This window comes from Phycodurus eques, chromosome 1 (assembly GCF_024500275.1).
Source record: "Phycodurus eques isolate BA_2022a chromosome 1, UOR_Pequ_1.1, whole genome shotgun sequence".
Taxonomy (NCBI): Eukaryota; Metazoa; Chordata; class Actinopteri; order Syngnathiformes; family Syngnathidae; genus Phycodurus; species Phycodurus eques.
Window position 1 is genome coordinate 19911976 of NC_084525.1, and position 19676 is coordinate 19931651.

The following is a 19676-nucleotide window of genomic DNA, read 5'->3' on the forward strand; positions in this document are numbered from 1 at the left end:
TAGGGACCATCTGCAAATGATATTAATCAGGAAGAAATTATGCTTTGGACCAATGTATCTCTGTGAGCTAATTTCCATCTGCAGTCCCTCATGCACAGAAATTACAGGAAAACAAACAATACATTGTTCAGTACAGCCAAAAGGGCATAATTATATAAAGTAATGAATAAAAATAAGTAAAAAGTCAAATTAAGCCACACCACCCCAGCAGCATGTGCATCTTATTAGAGCTGCACATGCTGCTGGGGTGGTGTGTACTTTATTTCTCTGTAAAGTTGTCAATGGGGTGGAGGGATTGGGCAATGTGTCCACTGCATGCGCCTCATGAACAGATCTGACGAGTGCAATTCGGTGTGTGCTGATGAAGTGCTGCCTCCATGAGGCGAAATAGAATCCATGCTGTCTTTATGGGGGTTTGCATGTGCTTCGCAGTTCACAGCTTCTTTTTCTTGTTTGGGCCTCAATGTACAGGCACCCCTAGCACCGATCCTTGTTGCTAGTTCATCACTATTGGCCCAGCAGTATATCAGGCAGGGTGAGCCGTCGTTTGCACCTTCATACCAGTGCTGTTAAAGTAAACTGCCATAGACATGTTATCAAGACCGGGAACTATTATAATTGGGAAAAAATACATAATACGTTTCCTTTAAGACATTCCATGTAAAGTACAGTTAAGAAATGTTTGATAAGGGCAGCAGTTTGACTTTGAATTTTTTTTTCTATTTACGTGGTCTGTTGTTGGAAGAAGTGTTTGGAAACGGTAACAAATCAGAGGCAATAAGACACTTAACTGACCTTGTAAGGGAAATAAACCGGCACACAAGACTGTATTCTGATGAGTCATTCACATATCAAATCACAGTTGCAGGTTAACTAAATTCCCCTTTAGTGTGTTGCAACTTCCTTCTCTTACTCACAATGACTCTAGCTTTGGGGCTTTCTAATGGTGACACAGCCCAAAATGAAATGACAAACATTTGAGTGGCTGACAGGGTGTCGACTTGTCTGGAAAGCTTCCACAGACTGAGAATTGTTTGAGTAAGTTTAAATAATTATTGCATTTAAGTATTTTTATCTAGCTTTCAATAATTCAATTGTAATATAATATATTTAATGTGCGAATGTTTGTTTGTTTATATGTGCCCTGCGATTGACTGGCGACCAGTTCAGGGTGTATCCCGCCTCTCGCCCAGAGTCAGCTGGGATAGGTTCCGGCACGCCAGCGACCCTAGTGAGGATAAGCGTTTTTGAAAATGAATGAATTATGTTTATATAATGACATTTAAAATTATAAAATGAAAATGTTTGTATCACATGATTAGGTATTTAGGTGTTTCTATTTCTTTGAAGATAAGTGTGTTGGCCAAAGTCTAAATTTGGGTTTGAAATTACTGTAGATTGCAGGATTAGGCAGGTTATATACCGGAGTGGTCGTAATCTGATCACAGGGCTTCATAATTTACACACATGCGCGCACACATTATCAACCTATGGTGAAGGGGGGGAAAAAAGTTTACAATGTCAACATTTAAGAAGTCTAAACTATTTCAACTTACTATTTCAACTTAACTATTTAAACTATTCACAAAAAAATCTAAACTTTTTTTAATGGATAATGCACATAAAGTAATGTAAATCACATTGAACCATGAATATTTTAGATTACCAAACAAACGTAACAGCGGTGTGAGAGAAAACATATATATTTGCAGTTGGCAGAAAAGTAGTTCCATGCAAATAACGCCTCCTTTCTCAATACATGCCTCAAGATTAATTTACCACAAATTAGTGTTGTTGTTTTTTTATATGCCCCCCCCCCCCCCCCCCCGGCCCACCACATACACACACACACAAAACCCCTGCCGCCCACCTTTGACGATATACCTGGGGCCCCCACGGGACACCATTCAAGCCAGCAACGTAACTGACAACACAACATATGCTCAATTCATGCATGATTTAATGATTTGCTTCAAGGAAAAGCGTGAGATGCAATCAAGGCTTTTCCCTGTGCTTTCCTGTCTCTGTTCCTGCATGCGACGTAAAACAGAAAAGGCAGATAACAGTGTTAAGAGGAAGAAATGTCTCCAAGCAGAACAATGCAACCCAGTGCCCTGAGTCTAGAGTGCTTTTGTCATTATTGCCAAACGGGCCTTTGCGTTTGTCTTAGAGAGCAACAGATATGAAAAATGAGGCTGCTTTGTTTGTGCAAGACTCTGACATTAACAAATAGGGACCATGAAAATAGAACGGATGCTGGTTTCAGTCCTTGTGGTTCTTTGATGACCAACGTGAAAAGTGAAAACATTTATGATAACAACCAATACTGAGGAAGTTGTGTTTTCATTACCACCGACTGCAGTTGTTTCATCTCATGTCACCTCGCTTTCAGTGTTTAAGCACGTTTTGGTATGTAAATTCTGCCGGAGTATGTTTACGTTGGACTGTTTATGTATACACTAATGTTTGTACATTCAAGTTCTGTGAGGTGTGCTATTTACAGTGGCGGTCCTGGACCAAATGGCACCCTCCGTGAGTAGTAAGGGATTTTCTACAATGACGGCGACCAAACCTAATTGATGGAGCAAAGTGGACATACAGTATGTAATACAGTTGGAGTGTGATTGTCTCCCATTACCCTAGCTAGATTGGACTAGCTTGTTGAAGAGAAACAAGTGCAGGGCTTCCACTATTTATCACAACTACTACATTGGTGAGTTGTATTTATTTGTTTCGATGCCAATCTGTGAAATTATTGCTTCGTGTGAAAGTGGTCCGTGGCACTAATATGTTGGCAAGGGGTGATTTAGTGTTTAACCCGACATGTATTCGTCCGGAACATGGGAGGCCTGAACTGAGATTCGAACACTGAACCTCTCGACTTTCAGGCCGACATGCCAACCACTAACTCACCATACTTTTATTTATATTACATCCAGTGTTGAGGAGCAACTAATTACATGTAACAAGATTTCAGTAATGTAGCTACAGTTGCTTTTTTGAAATTTCCATGATTTTATCCATCTGTAGCGTTATTTCGGGGACATCAAATTTGATCTTAATTTAGAAGAAAACGATGAATTGGAAGCGGCGCCTGCGTCACTTCCGGGTTATCATAATTTTAAATTACAGCGTTATAACTCAAGATCTTTGAAAGATATGAGGGCCACCACGTCATATTTTTACAAGTTTAACTTGAAGCGAAATGACGACAAACCATTATAATCAGTCTCTTAACGGAAGGTGGCTACATTTTAGGAATTTTGAGTTCTAGACTTTCTAGAGGTTTCGTTCCGAACCCAATCACACATATAATCAATGCCATCCATCCATCCAACCATTTTCTGAGCCGCTTCTCCTCACTACGGTCGCGGACATGCTGGAGCCTATCCCAGCTATCATCGGGCAGGAGGCCGGGTACACCCTGAACTGGTTGCCAGCCAATCGCAGGGCATATAATCAATGCAAGTGGTGAATTCTATAGAAAATTTTAAAATAAAAAGGGATTTCTACAGGATAAAACACAGACAAACACAAAACAAACAAGATATCTACGACCATTGGCAAAGGAAGGGATTTGTGACGTGAGATGGGCAGAATGGGCGTGTAGTGAATGCATATCAGAATCAGAATCAGAATCATCTTTATTTGCCAAGTATGTCCAAAACACACAAGGAATTTGTCTCCGGTAGTTGGAGCCGCTCTAGTACAACAGACAGTCAATTTACAGAACACTTTGGGGACATCAAGACATTGACAAAAAACAATTGTGCAAAAAGATGCAGAGTCCTCTAGCACTTAGAGCAGTTCGAATGACTAATATTGCAATAGTCCGATGCAATGACCATTGTGCAAAGGGCGTTGAGACTTCAAGGAGTGTATGCGGTTTAAAGTGACGAGTAGTGCGATCATCTGGGACAATGATGGTTGTGCAAATGTTACAGATACTCCTCAATCGGTGTGCAAATGGAGCAGATGCTACTCTGGCATGAGTGGCCAGAATATGCAAATAGTGCAGCATGGCGAGACAACTACAGTGAGTGCACGAGTAATACATAATTGGCCCCACAGAAATGTGACAACGAACTCAAGTCAAAAAAAATTCCAGCTTGTTGTAATGGAATTATAGGTTAGGTGTTTAAGAAGTTGATCGCAAGAGGGAAGAAGCTGTTGGAATCTCTACTAGTTCTAGTTTGCGTTGATCGGTAGCGCCTACCTGAGGGAAGGAGCTGGAAGAGCCGGTGACCGGGGTGCAGACGGTCCGAGAGGATTTTGCACGCCCTTGTCTTAGTTCTGGCAGCGTGCAAGTCCTCAATGGTGGGTAGGGTTGAAGATATAGTTGAAGATATGCAATATGGACTAATCCATACTTTTAGTAGACCGCAATGTTGGATGTACGCGTCTGAAACACGTTTGAGGCAGGCGTGTCAGGCTCCGAGAGTTCGGCCGCCCCGGTCCGCACCGGGAACAGGTGGATTCAACGGGAGGGAGGAATGGAAAAACAGGAGCAGCAGGAGCCCAACGAGTTCTAAGGCAGGACGTCTCGGGTGACGTTCTCTCAGACTGAGTTCGGGCCCCCAAGCAAGGTGGCTCGAAGCGCTTGCAGGAAGCGGGAGCCGGCGATCGTCCAATGTGTCCTTCTACCTCGGGTGAGGTGGGCGTCCTGCCTGGCGCGGTTGTCGGCGAGTTGGTCGGCGTGACCAAAAAGACCTCTCCACCAAGACTCCTAAAAACATCTCAACTTCTCCGAGCTCCGGCCCCTTTTATGGCCAGAGCGGGTCAAACAGGGGGGGTTTACCCCCCGCACCCTCTCCTTTTCTACCACCTTCGCGAACACCACATCACAAATATTAATTATTGGATTTAAAATAACGAGACCATTTTCCCACCCTGCATTGTTCCACGCTCATTCTCTTTCATACCTGTAATGAATGTTTCAAATGTTATGTGGTGTGGAGAACATCACTATTTTCATGTGACATTTGTGGCGTGCGGTGAGACATTCCATCTGGTTCAGTTAACAACAGATTTGACGTTAGACATTCAAGTTTGCAGCAATACAGTCCCGAGTGGCGTTCATGTAAAGTTCTTAAGATATTGACTCCCAGTCGAGTCACAGACTGTCTTATGAATCCCCGTCTGTAGTGTCGTTCCGTCGCCCGAGGGTGTTGCTGTTGCCTGTTTCAACTCCCAAGTGGCAGCTCTCAGCAGGGTGGAGGCGTCGCTGCGGGTCCAATCCTTCGACTGGCGGGGAGTTAATTAACTAGGCGTTCGGGGGCGAACCCAGCATCCGTGGGTCTCCCCTTTGAAGTCTCAGGCAGACGTGATTCACTTAACGTCGGCATGACAAAGCAAATGTCTGTGTCTTGTTGAAGATAGTTTATTGTGTTAATCTGTTTTGAGTCTGCGTGTGACTCTGGAGTTACAGTCTACCTCGGCGGGGAGCAGCGGTAGTGCGAGGCTGGGGTGCCGGGTGGCATCTTTTGCGTGGCATGTCCGCTACACATCCATCCCTTTTCTGAGCCGCTTCTCCTCGCTGGGGTCGGGGCGTGCTGGAGCCCATCCCAGCTATCATCGGGCAGGAGGCGGGGTACAACCATGAACTGGTTGCCAGCCAATCGCAGGGCACATAGAAACAAACAACCATTCGCACTCACAGTCACGCCTACGGGCAATTTAGAGTCTCCAATTAATGCATGTTTTTGGGTTGTGGGAGGAAACCGGAGTGCCCGGAGAAAACCCACCCAGGCATGGAGAGAACACGCAAACTCCACACAGGCGGGGACGGGGATTGAACCGCAGTCCTCAGAACTGTGAGGCAGACGCTCTAACCAGTCGTCCACTGTGCCACTCCATGATTTTAATTTTTGTTATATTTGAAAAATAGTCGCAGAAGCTTAGTTTTTTTTTCTTCATATCACTTCCTCCTTCTAAAGCCAACGCTTGTGATTGGCTCTCTCTGGTCATGTGCCATTCTGCTGGAGTCTCAAACATGAAAATGTTTTTCCCCAAATATGACTTTGAAGCACCACCTTGTGCAATCTAGTCTCCATCCATCCATCCATTTTCTGAGCCGCTTCTCCTCACAAGGGTCGCGGGCGTGCTGGAGCCTATCCCAGCTATCATCGGGCAGGAGGCGGGGTACAGCCCGAACTGGTTGCCAGCCAATCGCAAGGCACATACAAACAAACAACCATTCGCACTCACAGTCACACCTACGAGCAATTTAGAGTCTCCAATTAATGCATGTTTTGGGGACGTGGGAGGAAACCGGAGTGCCCAGAGAAAACTCACGCAGGCACGGGGAGAACATGCAAACTCCACACAGGCGGGGCCGAGGATTGAACCCGGTTCCTCAGAACTGTGAGGCTGACGCTCTAACCAGTCGGCCACCGTGCCGCCAATCTAGTCTCAAACATAACAATTTTTTTCCCCCAAATATGACTTTGAAGCACCACCTTGTGCAATCTATCAGTTTATCTGAAATTTTGAAAAGGTTAGACTCATAGTTACACTTTTGAACATATAAAATATCACTGACTTTTGAATAATGTAATCTTAATAACTTTGGACTTTATGGGACATTCACATTCTGATCTATGGGTTTTAATCCACTGTTTTAGAATAAACACCCAAGGGTCCAGTTGATGCATTCATTCAAAATTAAGAAAAGCCAGTGTAGAGATTTTAGAATTGGATCAATATGTAATATATGGAGCAACTACATGCTGAATAAGCTGCAGCTGTTCAATGCTCTTTTGTCCAATCAGAAGACCATTACAGTAGTCAAGTCTACTTGAGATAAAAGCATGGATGGGCTGAGAAAAGTCGTCGAAATATAATTGGTTATATCACTTTGAGAAAGTAATTTAAATAGCTACACTACTATTACATTAGCAACAGGGTAACTTGTAAATGTAACCGACGACATTTCCATTTTTATATCCCACCACACCGCTATATGGTGAACTAACTGATGTTGTTCATCTTTAGTCAGTAAAGGGTTAACCCTGAAGTGGAAGTCAGCTCCTTCCCTGTCTGTTCTCTCTCTCTCTCTCTCTCTCTCCCTCTCTCCCTCCCTCCCTCCCTCCCTCTCCCTCTGGATCCGTCTATTTCAGAGCAAACGCTGCTCGTTGACTTTACGTCGTTTTGTCACTAAAATGTGCTGCCGTCGACTTGTTTGTGCGTCGTATTCGTTCGACAGCCAAATGGAGCTCACGTAGCGGCGCTCAGGAGCATTCGTAAGGAGGTGAGTGGACACAAAAAAAACAACAACATTATTGACATTATTTGGTCGAAGCTCATACGTTACCAAAAGTTCGATGACGACCCTTCTTTTTTTTTTTCTGGAAAGTTTAGAACTGCGGGGTGTGTCGTTGTTCGGTGTGACATGTTTTTGTTTTTTTCCATTAACCCGCCAATGTGCGTTAAATTGAGTTCCGCTGCTGTATGTGGCATTTTTACAGCGATTATATGGCTGCAGCATTTGTGCTTAGTGTTGTTTTTTTTTTTTTTCTTTCCTTGCCTTTGAGACAAAACTCACCCTCGCGCGCATTCTACTTCCCTGTCGATGGCACTCATGTTGCATTGCAACAAGGCTCCGAGACGGATAATAGGCGTGTCTAATGACGGAGACCACTTGACACAGCTTTCAACCTCATAATTTTGGTTCATACCACGCATTCTTTGCTGCTCTCGTGTCTTGTGTCTGTTTTTAGGAGCTATGAGCTGTCACGTGCAAAATTCACAATACGCAACAGATAATGAACAATTCTTCAAAGAAAAATACCAAGTGCTTTCTTCACGCTGTATTGCCACTTCGAGTTAAAGTTTACTGTAAAAATCGAAACGTTGAACGAAACCACATTAACTTTGCTGTCCCCTTGCCGAATGCTAAAGCACAATGCAAAATACCATAGACTTTGAAATCAAGCTGTAGCAACAAATGCAGACAGAGCAAACAAAAATACTCACAGGCATACTATATTCTTTATCCTCTGTGAAGGAATATTATTGCAGCCTAGCTGTTACAATCTTCTCTTTCATCATCAAATCTACTGTGTGTATAGTATGTCTTTGTGTATTATACTGCCATGTGGTGGCCAAGGTGCGCAGACACACCAGAAGCAGCACAAAGCTCTTTGAAATATTGTGATGCACAAACTGTTTAATTCTTTACATTCTATTTAAATACCTTATTACTAGGCCTGTCACTATACTTATTATATTGACATATCGTTCAACAGAATAAAATGGACACGATATTTTTATCCAGACTCGATAAAGTCTCGTTGTTGTGGTGACCCGGAGCATGTCTCACACCCGGGGCATGTCTCACACAGCAAGCTGACGATGAGTTGGACGGTTCCACAGCAGTGGACAGTAGATAATGGCTCTCCCTATGGTTGGCTGGAATCCTAAAGCTTTAGAAATGCCTTTTCTAACACTTTCCAGACTGATAGATGTCAATTACTTTATTTCGCAACTGTTCTGGATGGTGTCATTTTGTTGGCGCTTTTGTAGATCTTTGATTTTGTAGGGACAGATTCTGTTAAAGTGATTTCTTGATTGTTTGTGGAAACATGACTTAACAGCAAAGTTCCAGAAAGCATCATTCAGCTTGACCGGCTCGCATGCTACCAAGCGGACAGATTTGTCGTAGGAGTTAAGACGTGCGGCGGGGTACTGTGTTTACATCAATGACGCCTGGTGCCATGACGCTATCTTGGTCAGTCAACACTGCTCACCCCTGCTGGAGTTTATGGCTCTGAAGTGCCGACCGTTTTATTTACAGAGGGAATTCACTGTCATACAGCTTGTTGCAATCTATATTCCTCCAAACTCCAGCAATAACAGGAGTGAGGCCCTAAATGAGCTATACCATCATATCAGTGAACAGCTGATGGCCCACCCAGATGCTTTCCTTATCCTAGCTGGGGACTTTAACAATGCTGAACAATGCTGTGTTTTCTAAACTCCACTCAAACATTGACTTCCCAACATGTGGAAATAACACTCTAGACAATGTTTTTAGCCCCCTGTGAGGGGCCTACAAGGCTCTTCCCCCCCCCCCCCCCCCACCTTGGTGCCTCAGACCATCTCACTGTATTGCCAGCTTACAGACACCTGTTTAAAGTCTCCCAACCAGTTTGGAAACAGGTACGAGTATGGCCAGAAGGTTCCCTGAGGCACTTCAAAGCTGTTTCGCCAGCACAGACTGGACCATATTCAAACAGGCTGCCACACACAACTCCATCACAGACCTTCAGGAGTACACAGAGACTGTTACTGGCTACTGTACATTAGCAAGTGTATGGATGATGTCACCACCACAAAGTCCATCATTGTCCATGCTAATCAGAAGCCATGGCTGTCGGGGGAGGTCTACAGACTTCTGAAGGTCCGCAACGCGGCTTTTAGATCTGGGGATGAGGAGGGCCTGAGGACAGCCAGGGCCAATCTGTCCCGTGGCATCAGGGAGGCCAAGAGGGAATACTCCAGGAAGATCGCCCACCGCTCTCAGTGACAGCAGTGACACAAGGAGTCTGTGGCATGGTATTCAGACCATTATGGACTTTAAACCCTCACCACAGACCTGCGAAAGCTCCACCTCCCTGCTAAATGAGCTAAATGACTTCTTTGCTCGCTTTGAGGCACACAACAGCACCCCTGCACATGAGACTCCACCCCCTCCTGGTGACCAGGTGCAGACACTGACCCGGGACAGCGTGAAAGGATCTCTCGACAGGATCAACACACGAAAAGCCCTGGGCCCAGATAACATGCCTGGTCATGTTCTGTGCAGCTGAACTCACAGATGTCTTCACTGACATCTTTAACACCTCCTTGAGTCAAGGTGTTGTCCCCACGTGCTTCAAAGCCACCACCATCTTTCCGGTCCCGAAGAAGTCGTATTCCTCCTGCCTCACTGACTACCGTCCGGTAGCGCTCACTCCCATCCTGATGAAGTGCTGCGACCGGCTAGTCATGCACCACAACAAGTCCTCCCTCCCCCTCCTCCTTGACCCCCTTCCAGTTTGCATATTGGTCCAACCGGTCAACCGATGATGCCGTCTCCACCGCCCTCCACTCTGCTCTCACATACCTGGACTCCAGTCATATGTCAGACTGCTGTTCATGGACTTCAGGTCAGCATTCGATACCATCATCCCTCAGCAACTGATCTACAAATTGGACCAGCTGGGCCTCAACACTTCGATGTGCAACTGACTGCTGGACATTCTGACAGAGACCGCTGGCATCCAGCACCATCACTCTGAACACGGGGGCCCCTCAAGGTTGTCCCCTCCTCTTCACCCTGCTGACCTATGACCGCACACCGACATACAGCTCCAACCTCTTCATCAAGTTTGCAGACGGCACAACTGTGGTGGATGATATCACCAACGGGGAGGAGACAGAGTACAGGAGTGAGGTGAGCCGCCTGGCCGGGTGGTGCACGGACAACAATCTCTCCCTAAATGTGGAAAAAAAACAAGGAGATTCTTTTGGACTTCAGGAGAACTCACTCCCAGCATGCTCCCCTGAACATCAACGATGCTGCGGTGTAGAGAGTGCGCAGCACCAAGTTCCTAGGAGTGCACATCACTGATGGCCTCTCCTGGACCAGCAACACCTCATCACTGGTCAAGAAAGCTCACCAAGTGCAGGGAAGCAGGGAGGCAAGGCAGGAGTGCAGGAGTCTCAAAAAAAAAAAAATTAATCTTCAAAAACAGCCAACAAGGAACGTGGATAAAGCAAAAATAAACAAAGTACCACAACCAAACCAAAGTAACAAAGAAACACTTAAATACCTAAAACTGGAAACAAACTATCACTGGTGAGTAGGATGTAGAACAGATAGGGACAATGACACCTGACATACTGCAAAGACAACGACAACGACAATGAACCGACAAGAACTGAAAGAAACCAGGGAACTAAATACAAACAGATTGACGAGACAACGAGGAACACCTGGACAAGACACGAGTGGCTGGAGAGAGCTGATTGGTCGACACAAGGCAGAAGAGAACAGGTGGACACAACAACCAAATGAGCACATGACAAACATGGAACACAGGAAAACATGGAACAAAACTAAACACAACACAGACCATGACAGTGACCTTCGATCCCTCAGGCGGCACTGCATCAAAAACCGACATCAATGTGTAAAGGATATCACCACACGGGCTCAGGAACACTTCAGAAAACCAATGTCTGTAAATACAATTCGGCGCTACATCCGTAAGTGCAACTTGAAACTCTACTATGCAAAGCAAAAGCCATTCATCAACAACACCCAGAAACGCCGCCGGCTTCTCTGGGCCCGAGCTCATCTAAGATGGACCGATGCAAAGTGGCAAAGTGTTCTTTGGTCCGACGAGTCCGCATTTCAAATTGTTTTTGGAAAGTGTGGACGTCGTGTCCTCCGGGCCAAAGAGGAAAAGAACCATCCGGACTGTTATGGACGCAAAGTTCAAAAGCCATCATCTGTGATGGTATGGGGCTGTGTTAGTGCCATTGGCATGGGTAACTTACACAACTGTGAAGGCACCATTAATGCTGAAAGGTACATACAGGTTTTGGAGAAGCATATGCTGCCATCCAAGCGACATCTTTTTCATGGACGCCGCTGCTTATTTCAGCAAGACAATGCCAAACCACATTCTGTACGTGTTACAACAGCGTGGCTTCGTAGTAAAAGAGTGCGGGTACTAGACTGGCTTGCCTGCAGTCCAGACCTTTCTCCCATTGAAAATGTGTGGCGCATTACGAAGCGTAAAATACGACAATGGAGACCGCGGACTGTTGAACAGCTGAAGCTGTACATCAAGCAAGAATGGGAAAGAATTTCACCTACAAGGTTTCAACAATTAGTGTCCTCAGTTCCCAAACGTTTATTGAATGTTGTTAAAAGAAAAGGTGATGTAACACAGTGGTAAACATGACCCTGTCCCAGCTAGTTAATTATTATTTGCTAAAAACAATCAAGTTTATCAGTTTGAACATTAAATATCTTGTTTTTGTAGTGTATTCAATTAAATATAGGTCGAACATGATTTGCAAATCATTCTGTTTTTATTTATGTTTAACACAATGCCCCAACTTCATTGGAACCGGTAGGCGGCATGGTGGCCGACTGGTTAGCACATCCGCCCTGGGTCCCTCGGTGTGGGACGTGTCCCGTCCACCTGCCTGCTCTTGGGTGGACTCCTGGGCCCGATCCCGCCCCTCGATTAATTGGGTGGGGTCCTCAGCCTCCGCGGTGAAGGCACAGCACGTACAGGACACTTCTGTCAGTCTTTGTGCATGTGAAACGGTGTAAATTCACTTGCATTTGTCCACAGGCACACACCCCTGGGATTCTTTCACTGGGTGTGGGGCCACGCATGAATATGCGAATTGCTTGGATATCCCCTCACTCACACTCTCGTCCTACAGACTTTTATAATTTACATAGTCAATCCCACCACACTTCAGTTGTACAGCCGGGTTCACAACCCTTGTCCTGCATGCTTCTTCTCCTGTCCTTGTCCTGTCCTATCTTGTCCTGTCCTTCCCTCACATCTAATGTTTCATTGTTGTAGATCTGTAATGATTTACATTTCTCATCCTGTTTCCAATTAGTGCTTTGTCTTTTGCCTTCGTTTCTCTCTGCGCTCTAGGAACTATGTTCTGTTCATCTGATCAACTCTGATTCTCAATAAACATCAAATATAATACTAAGAAACCACAGCGGCAACTTAAAAACTCCACTGTGACACCGTAAAACTGTTTAGACATAAAAGGGACACAGATCCTCCATTCTGTTTCATCGAACAGCTGAACAGGACAAAATAAATAAATGAATTAAAAAACAAACAAAAAAAACAGTACAGAGAAACTCAGTGTTGGGGTGGTAATATGTAAATTAGTCTCACTGTTTTGTCACAATCCGGCAAAAATTCATAACGGCTCTATCACAGACACATTTTCAGAAATAAATGGTCAATAAAGAAAACAAAATAATTACATTGTTTAATTTCACACTTTAAGGGTGGGCAGGTACATCAGAGACCCAAATATTTGTCTACAATTAAAAATGACATTTTCCTTGATATGTCCCCCTTAAAAGTTGTTTATTGTTAAGCCATGCATGTGTCCGCCTAGTCATTTCATCAAGAAACAGAAATTGTAGTGATGTGCTTTAATTCTTTTGTTAAGGTTGGCACAAAGCCCCAGCCATGACCATGGATGAGGTGGGATTTATGACCTATACTTCAGGCAGCAGCAGCCAAAGGGGGATCAAGTTCTTTTGGTAAGATTTGATTGTGTCTGTTTGGCCGTATGTCTTTGGTATACATACATTTAGGTCTGTGGCGTGCCTGCCCAATTGTGAAATGACACAACCAACAGTCCCTGCCAAGACCTTGGATAGAATAAGTCATATTCAAAATGGATGGATACATCCATCCATCCATTTTCTGCACCGGGGTACACCCTGAACTGGTTGCCAGCCAATCGCAGGGCACAGAGAAACAAACAACCATTCACCCGCACATTCACACCTATGGGCAATTTAGAGTCCTCAATCAACCTACCATGCATGTTTTTTTTTTTTTTCTGTCCTTTGTTCCTTTTTACAGTCGCTGCGGCTGCTCATATTTAGCGTCTATCCTCACTGTGGAAAATAAGTGACTTACCTGTAAATCTTTGACTATTCAATACAACCTTTGCATAGATGTGGAAGTGGCATTGTATGTCACTTTTTTTTGTTGCTTCTTCCTCTTAAGACAGGGCTTGAATTCCGAAGAAGTGCAAGACTGAATGGGTGGGGGCGAGTTGTTTCCTCATAGTTTCATACATGACATTGATGTTTTGACCAATCAGAGCCTCACCTCAGTTTATATTCGTTTCCCCTATTTTAGTATACTCGCTGTAACTCACCTGTAAGCATTTTTCAAAGAAATCTTAACTAATTTGTGTGTTTCTCTCTGTAGTTTCTGACCTCATTGCACTTGACCAACTGACTGAGTTGGAGTCCCTGTCAAGATGCATTCCAGTGTGGATGGACAATCCCGCCCCCACAGCAGAGGACACACAAATGACAATAACAACAACAACAGCAGCAGCATCAACGAGAGCACTGGAAATTCTGGTTCCCAGTATGCACTCTGCGCTCTGGGTGTTGGACTCGTGGCCCTCGGCATTGTCATGATAGTATGGAGCGTGGTGCCTGCAGGCCCGACTGGTAACAACAGCAACAATAGTGCAGGTGGAGGAGAAGGTGATTCTTCAGGAAACAGGAAAAGTAAAGCTTCCTCTGTGGCCTTTGTCCTGGTGGGCTCGGGGGTGGTCATGCTGCTGCTGTCCTTGTGTCTGGGAATGAGGAACAAGCAGCGGGAGCAGCGGCGGCTCCAGGAGGCCCAGAATCACAGAGGTGTGACAGCCAGGGAGAATGCGGATGTAGAAATGTAAGTAAAATCTTGTTCTGTTTTTATAAAGACATCCAAATACAGTGTTAAGATACAAGTCTAATTCAGTGGTGATGAAGTGCTGCCCTCATGAGTGAAAATACAGTTAATGCTTTTAGCTTCTTTATGGGTACCTGTTTTTTCCTTCAGATTCTGGTTTGCCCCTCTCACAAGTAATATCCACTTGCCTTGTCTCTTCCCCCAGTCGTCATTGTAATCAAAGCGTTCTTTGATCTTGTTGGCACAGCCTGCATTAGTGGGATCGGGGGTGTGCATTGACTCATTTGCATGAGACAGGACCCCCTCCTCAAAACAGACTGATTTCATAAAGGCGACTTTTTTTCCCTGAGAAATCCGACGTGCTTGGTTACAAAAGAAACAATATTTTTCTGTTTGAAAATGGACAAAATCATCTGACACCTTGGAAGAAAATCAGTCACTTGCCTCTTCTCTTCCTCTGAGCATTTTTGTCACAATCGTGTGTACACAACTTCAAATCCCAAAGCAGAGTCAACACATCTTTTGAGCAGATAATTTAATTTAACCAAGGGTGCAAGATAACATGAGTACAAATAATAACTTAAACGAAAAACTATGTCAGGAAAAGGCTGAAGCGAGTCGACTATAATAGGGGAAACGAATATAAACCGAAGTGGACAGGTTTGCGTGCGATGGAAGCTAGTCGCCGAAAAAAACTAAAGTGAAAATTACTAAACGACAATATAACCGAATAAACAGAAGCAAAGCAATAACGGAACAAAAATACTTCGCAGTATAGTGGATACACAGAATACTAATAGCGCAAAAAGAAGAAACCCTCACGACACAAGTGGGAAACAAGAGTAAACAAAGGAACAGTCTCCAAACTACACAAGCTTAAAAAACTGAACAGAAAACAAACATACAAACAAAGAATCTAATCTATGCAAGAATAAAGCACAAAGTATGAATAGGAAAACTGGAATTACTTATGTGGAACGAAAACATGGCAAGCAAAAACACATGATTGATACGGGCAAATGTCAGACAGTAAACAATATTCTGGCAACTAGCTACCATCAAGCCAGTGCTTAAGAACCTAACTAATCATGATGCCAAGCGGGTTTGCGGCCTGACCCAGGAAGTGGAAAAAAACAGTGACAGTCAGTGACAGAACACAGGATCATGGCAGTTTTAGGAGCAACTTCCAACTCTTTCTGGTGCATCACCGCCCCATTGCAATGGCTTACCGTATTTTCACGGCCATAAGGCGCACTGTATTAAAAGGCGCAGTCTCAGTTACGGGGTCTATTTCTGTATTTCACACATACATAAGGCGCACCGTATTATTGGGCGCAGGCATGGTAAAACATACGCTATCTTAAAACAATTGTGAATTGTGAAAATGCATGAGCTCTCCTTGCGATCAATCCTTACGTACTGTAAGTTAATGATAAAGCCCTTGTTACATTCCACTTGTTTTTTGTGGTGTTCACGGCCGGGCAGGGCACATGACAGTGCAAGGACAACGGCGGCGCAGCGCAAGCTGGTCCATATTTGGCACTGGTTGCTAAGCTACAAAACAGGTAGTAGTAGCTTGGTGCCTTTTCTTCCTCACTAATTTAGATGTAAAGTAGTTACAACAACGGAGAGCCCTGGCCGGGTCAAGAGGAGGAGAAGGTGATACAAGTAAAGCGTGTGTGGCTATGCTATATTTTATTTTAAGCTAACATTTATATTGCTAAAACTTATAAAATGACAGATTTCTACCACTTTAAACCAACCTGGTAAATTCTACACGATGAACATCTCTGGCCACCGCTGTGCCTTGTTTACCACATCACACAGTATGTCGTTTGTCCTGTGTTCCAAAGCTTAGGACACTGCATTTATTATTATTTCCATATTCATCTCCATTTACTATACAACTCCACGACTTTGTCTTGCTGTTGTCATTCTGAAATCACTCTGCCACCACCTTTCCTGTTAAACGTGCTTTGTCATCAAGTTTGAATTGAATTGAATTGTCTTTTTCTAATTGGCGTGCATTTTCCATCGTGGCAGCACATACACAATGAATGGGTTTGTCAACGGTGAACTGTGCAGTGTGGTGTGCTTTAACACAATAACACTGTGTAAATAGTAACCTAAACGACTTGAAATAATCCAGAAAGTCAGGGCATTGGCTCTAGTACAGTGTTGGAGCATGATGTGATAACGTATAAATGTGTTGAAACCTGAATAAGTGCAGAGGAGAGTGAACCACAGTGGGAACAGGAGGAGGGAGAGGTAATCAACCTGAAACCTGGTACAGTATAACTTGCCCAGGTTGGAGAGTAAAAATAAAGATAAAGTTGCTGATCAAGGACATCATTGTCTTTTTTTTTTGTTCTCATTGTCCACTTGCTTTGGACCCAAGTGAGGCAGTGCCCAACCAGAGACAGCAGATGAAGCTGCTGCGACTCTTTGTAATGCGCATTACCTCCAGGACTGGAATGAAGCAATCTCGTCCAGTATATCATGAATTGTGAATGCAACAAGGCCAGACAAATCATTGGGCGAGTCTAGTTTGTCTTGACGTGGGCTTTTTGCATCTAAATCAGTAAATGCAGCACACTGATGACATACCTTAAAATGTGATCTGTGAACATATTGATTTGTTTCCCTCACCTTTCTAGCTAATTACAATGATCAGTTGTGCCATTTATCTCTGCTTATTTCTATTTCCTGTGTGCAGTGTCGAGCAAGACACCCAGCGCTATGATGTGCCCACCTATGAGGAGGCAGTGGGCAGTGGGCAGTACCCTGTCCGTCAGAGCAACCTTCAGCCCAGCTCCTCCCAGCTCCCCGCATATGACGACTTGGTCCAAGTCGATGGGGTGCAGTATGAACTTGAAGGTTCAGAAGTTACGGATCCTGGATCCCAACCTGGCCTCGCCACGGGCGCCACGACTGTTGCTGCTTCCGCAACAAATCGAAAACCTGGTAGAAGTGCCCGCAAGCTCCTTCCCATCAAAATCCGCAGGATCAAGTCGGAGAAAGTATCCAATTCTCAACCGACAGCTGGAGTCAGTATTGAACCTCTCACCCCACCACCACAGTATGAGGACAAGGTGCCCCCCCTCTGATGATGACTTTCAAACCTGCAAAGTTCCTAGAATCTTCCATTAGAACCGGATCAGGACTTTCCTTGGTGAACTCATGCAATACAGTCCCCATAGCAGTTTTCTCGTCAGTTATGGTATCAAATTCATGTTATGCTCTATCATTCCAAAGAACTATGACTTTTACATAGAAAATATGCAGTCCTTCAACTTTTAAGCATATGAGACTGAGGTGGACAAGTACGCACCAAATATAGTTTTCCGTCATGCCAAAGTAGATTCATTTGATGGGAGAGATCATGAGGCTTCAATGGCGGTTATTTGTGTGCACATGAGGACCAGGAGCAGTTGTTCAAGCCACTCTCACTGACTTCAGCCAGTAGAGTGGACGACATTGGGCCCTGCAGGCTTGACCCCATCTACCACAATTGTTAACACCAACACCCACTCTCTGAGTGGCTGTGATATCATCGCTCTTAGAGCTTTACAACAAAGACAAAACACCTTTGATAAGTGTTGGCTTCTGTTCAAGCAGCATTTTCCTGTATCTCCCACATCCTTTTATTACTTAAGACCAACATGCTTCTGAATGTGTAACCGATTCCCGGTGGGATACATTGTGGTCATTCGTGACAGTGCCTTTCTGCTTTTTGTAACTCTTAACAATGGAGGAGACAAAAAAAATAAAATAATTCCTGTAACGCTGAATATTATACTCAACATATAGTACAGCATTTTTACATATAAAATGTGACTGCATTTCCTTGCAGTCTCCTTTGTTGGCATTTATAGACTAAAATTCCCTTGAACCACATACACACACACACTAAGTGCTGAAATGAAAATGCATTTTATACATTTTATATTTTTAGGATTTGACAATGTTGGGAATGCTTTTTTGGCGTGTTTAAAGATACACGATGAGTTAATGTGTTAATGTAATTAAAAATAGTTAACTTCTTCCAAACACATTTTTACCCCATGTATACATATTGTCTATGCCCCCACTTTGCAGTTTGACTGCCCCTACCTCACTAGTTACTACGACCGAACTGACTTCTGCTGTCCCCAATTCAGTTATTCTCTTGACAACATCCTGTAGGGAATGAGGTCAACAAGGGAACAATAGAAGCTCCTGAAAAGCCAAGCCAAGGGCCTTCACGTGCTCGTCATGGAAATAGCAGTCGAGCTACTAAAGAAGCAGCATAGACTCAACTCCACTGAGGCTTTTATTTATTTATTTTTATTTTTTTGCTCTTATTCAAGAGGACCAACAGAGAGTCTCTTTGAGTGTGCAGCTGCACTGCTCTCAGAGCAAGTCTTGCTCATCAGCCACAGCTTGACTCACAGCCCTGTTTTCACCTCTGAGTATGCTGGCAATGAGCCACACACCACAAGGCTCTATTCAGGGGCAAATGTTACCATTAGCATACACTCTTCATCAATACCTGCCAAATGTCAGATGAGAATAACGCACATGGGAATACATGGAGTGAACATTGCAAGTGTCCCTTTGCCTTGTGTTTGAACGGAGTCAAGTGGTTTAGTTAACGGGAAAAGAACAATAAATTATATATCACAAGCAGTTGTTTGAAGCAACAAAAGTCATCTTGTCACTAACATTTCCAGGCATAACCTTTCTCTGTTCTATTATTTTTTTTCTGGTCATGGAGTACCTCCTTTGCTTGCAAGATTTTATCTTCCACAAATGCATGATTTCATTATGCTAGTAATAATGTTTCTCCCTGACCAGTGAAAATTGTACGAAACGTTATGTTTTTTCCATTGCGTGAACACGTGTATGCTGTTAGTTGAATATTTTTTTTATGTCTTGTGAAAATATGTTGGTAAAAATGCCTTTTGACCCCTGTGAACTGAAAGCAAATTCATTTTGAGAGTATTTGTGAGAATAAAAAGAGATTTCAGTGACCCATTTATTTTTGTTCTTACTAAGTTTCAACTTTTAAAGACAAAAACACACTGTGTGGTGTGTCCAAAAAGTATCTTACTTGAAACACTGTGCCTTTAGTTTGTACATCATTGTTCAAATTACCCATACAAATTTGAACAGCTCCATCAGTAGTTGTTCATAACCTGCAGGTACAAGAGAAAACAATCTTCCATACACACCCTG

At 43.9% G+C, this 19676-nt stretch overlaps 1 protein-coding gene across 3 annotated transcripts; it reads left to right on the plus strand.

The window, feature by feature from the left end:
- The first annotated feature begins 940 nt into the window (after positions 1 to 940).
- tmem51a (transmembrane protein 51a) lies at positions 941 to 19471 on the plus strand. Of its 3 annotated transcripts, XM_061682068.1 has the most exons (5): positions 941 to 1038; positions 1166 to 1231; positions 13210 to 13303; positions 13986 to 14459; positions 17176 to 19471. In XM_061682068.1, exons 4-5 carry the CDS (start codon positions 14038 to 14040, stop codon positions 17564 to 17566), a joined length of 813 nt encoding a protein of 270 aa, XP_061538052.1. In that variant the 5' UTR covers positions 941 to 1038; positions 1166 to 1231; positions 13210 to 13303; positions 13986 to 14037; the 3' UTR covers positions 17567 to 19471. The 3 variants fall into 3 exon arrangements, with proteins under 3 accessions (XP_061538052.1, XP_061538043.1, XP_061538036.1); XM_061682059.1 differs by lacking the exon at positions 1166 to 1231; XM_061682052.1 differs by lacking the exons at positions 941 to 1038; positions 1166 to 1231 and adding an exon at positions 7060 to 7249.
- Positions 19472 to 19676: the final 205 nt, after the last annotated feature.

Bases quoted from the DNA above. Each gene is read 5' to 3' on its own strand.
- tmem51a (XM_061682068.1), top strand. From the start codon at position 14,038: ATGCATTCCAGTGTGGATGGACAATCCCGCCCCCACAGCAGAGGACAC. The intron at 14,460-17,175 runs GTAAGTAAAATC...TCCTGTGTGCAG, and splicing joins GAGAATGCGGATGTAGAAAT to TGTCGAGCAAGACACCCAGC.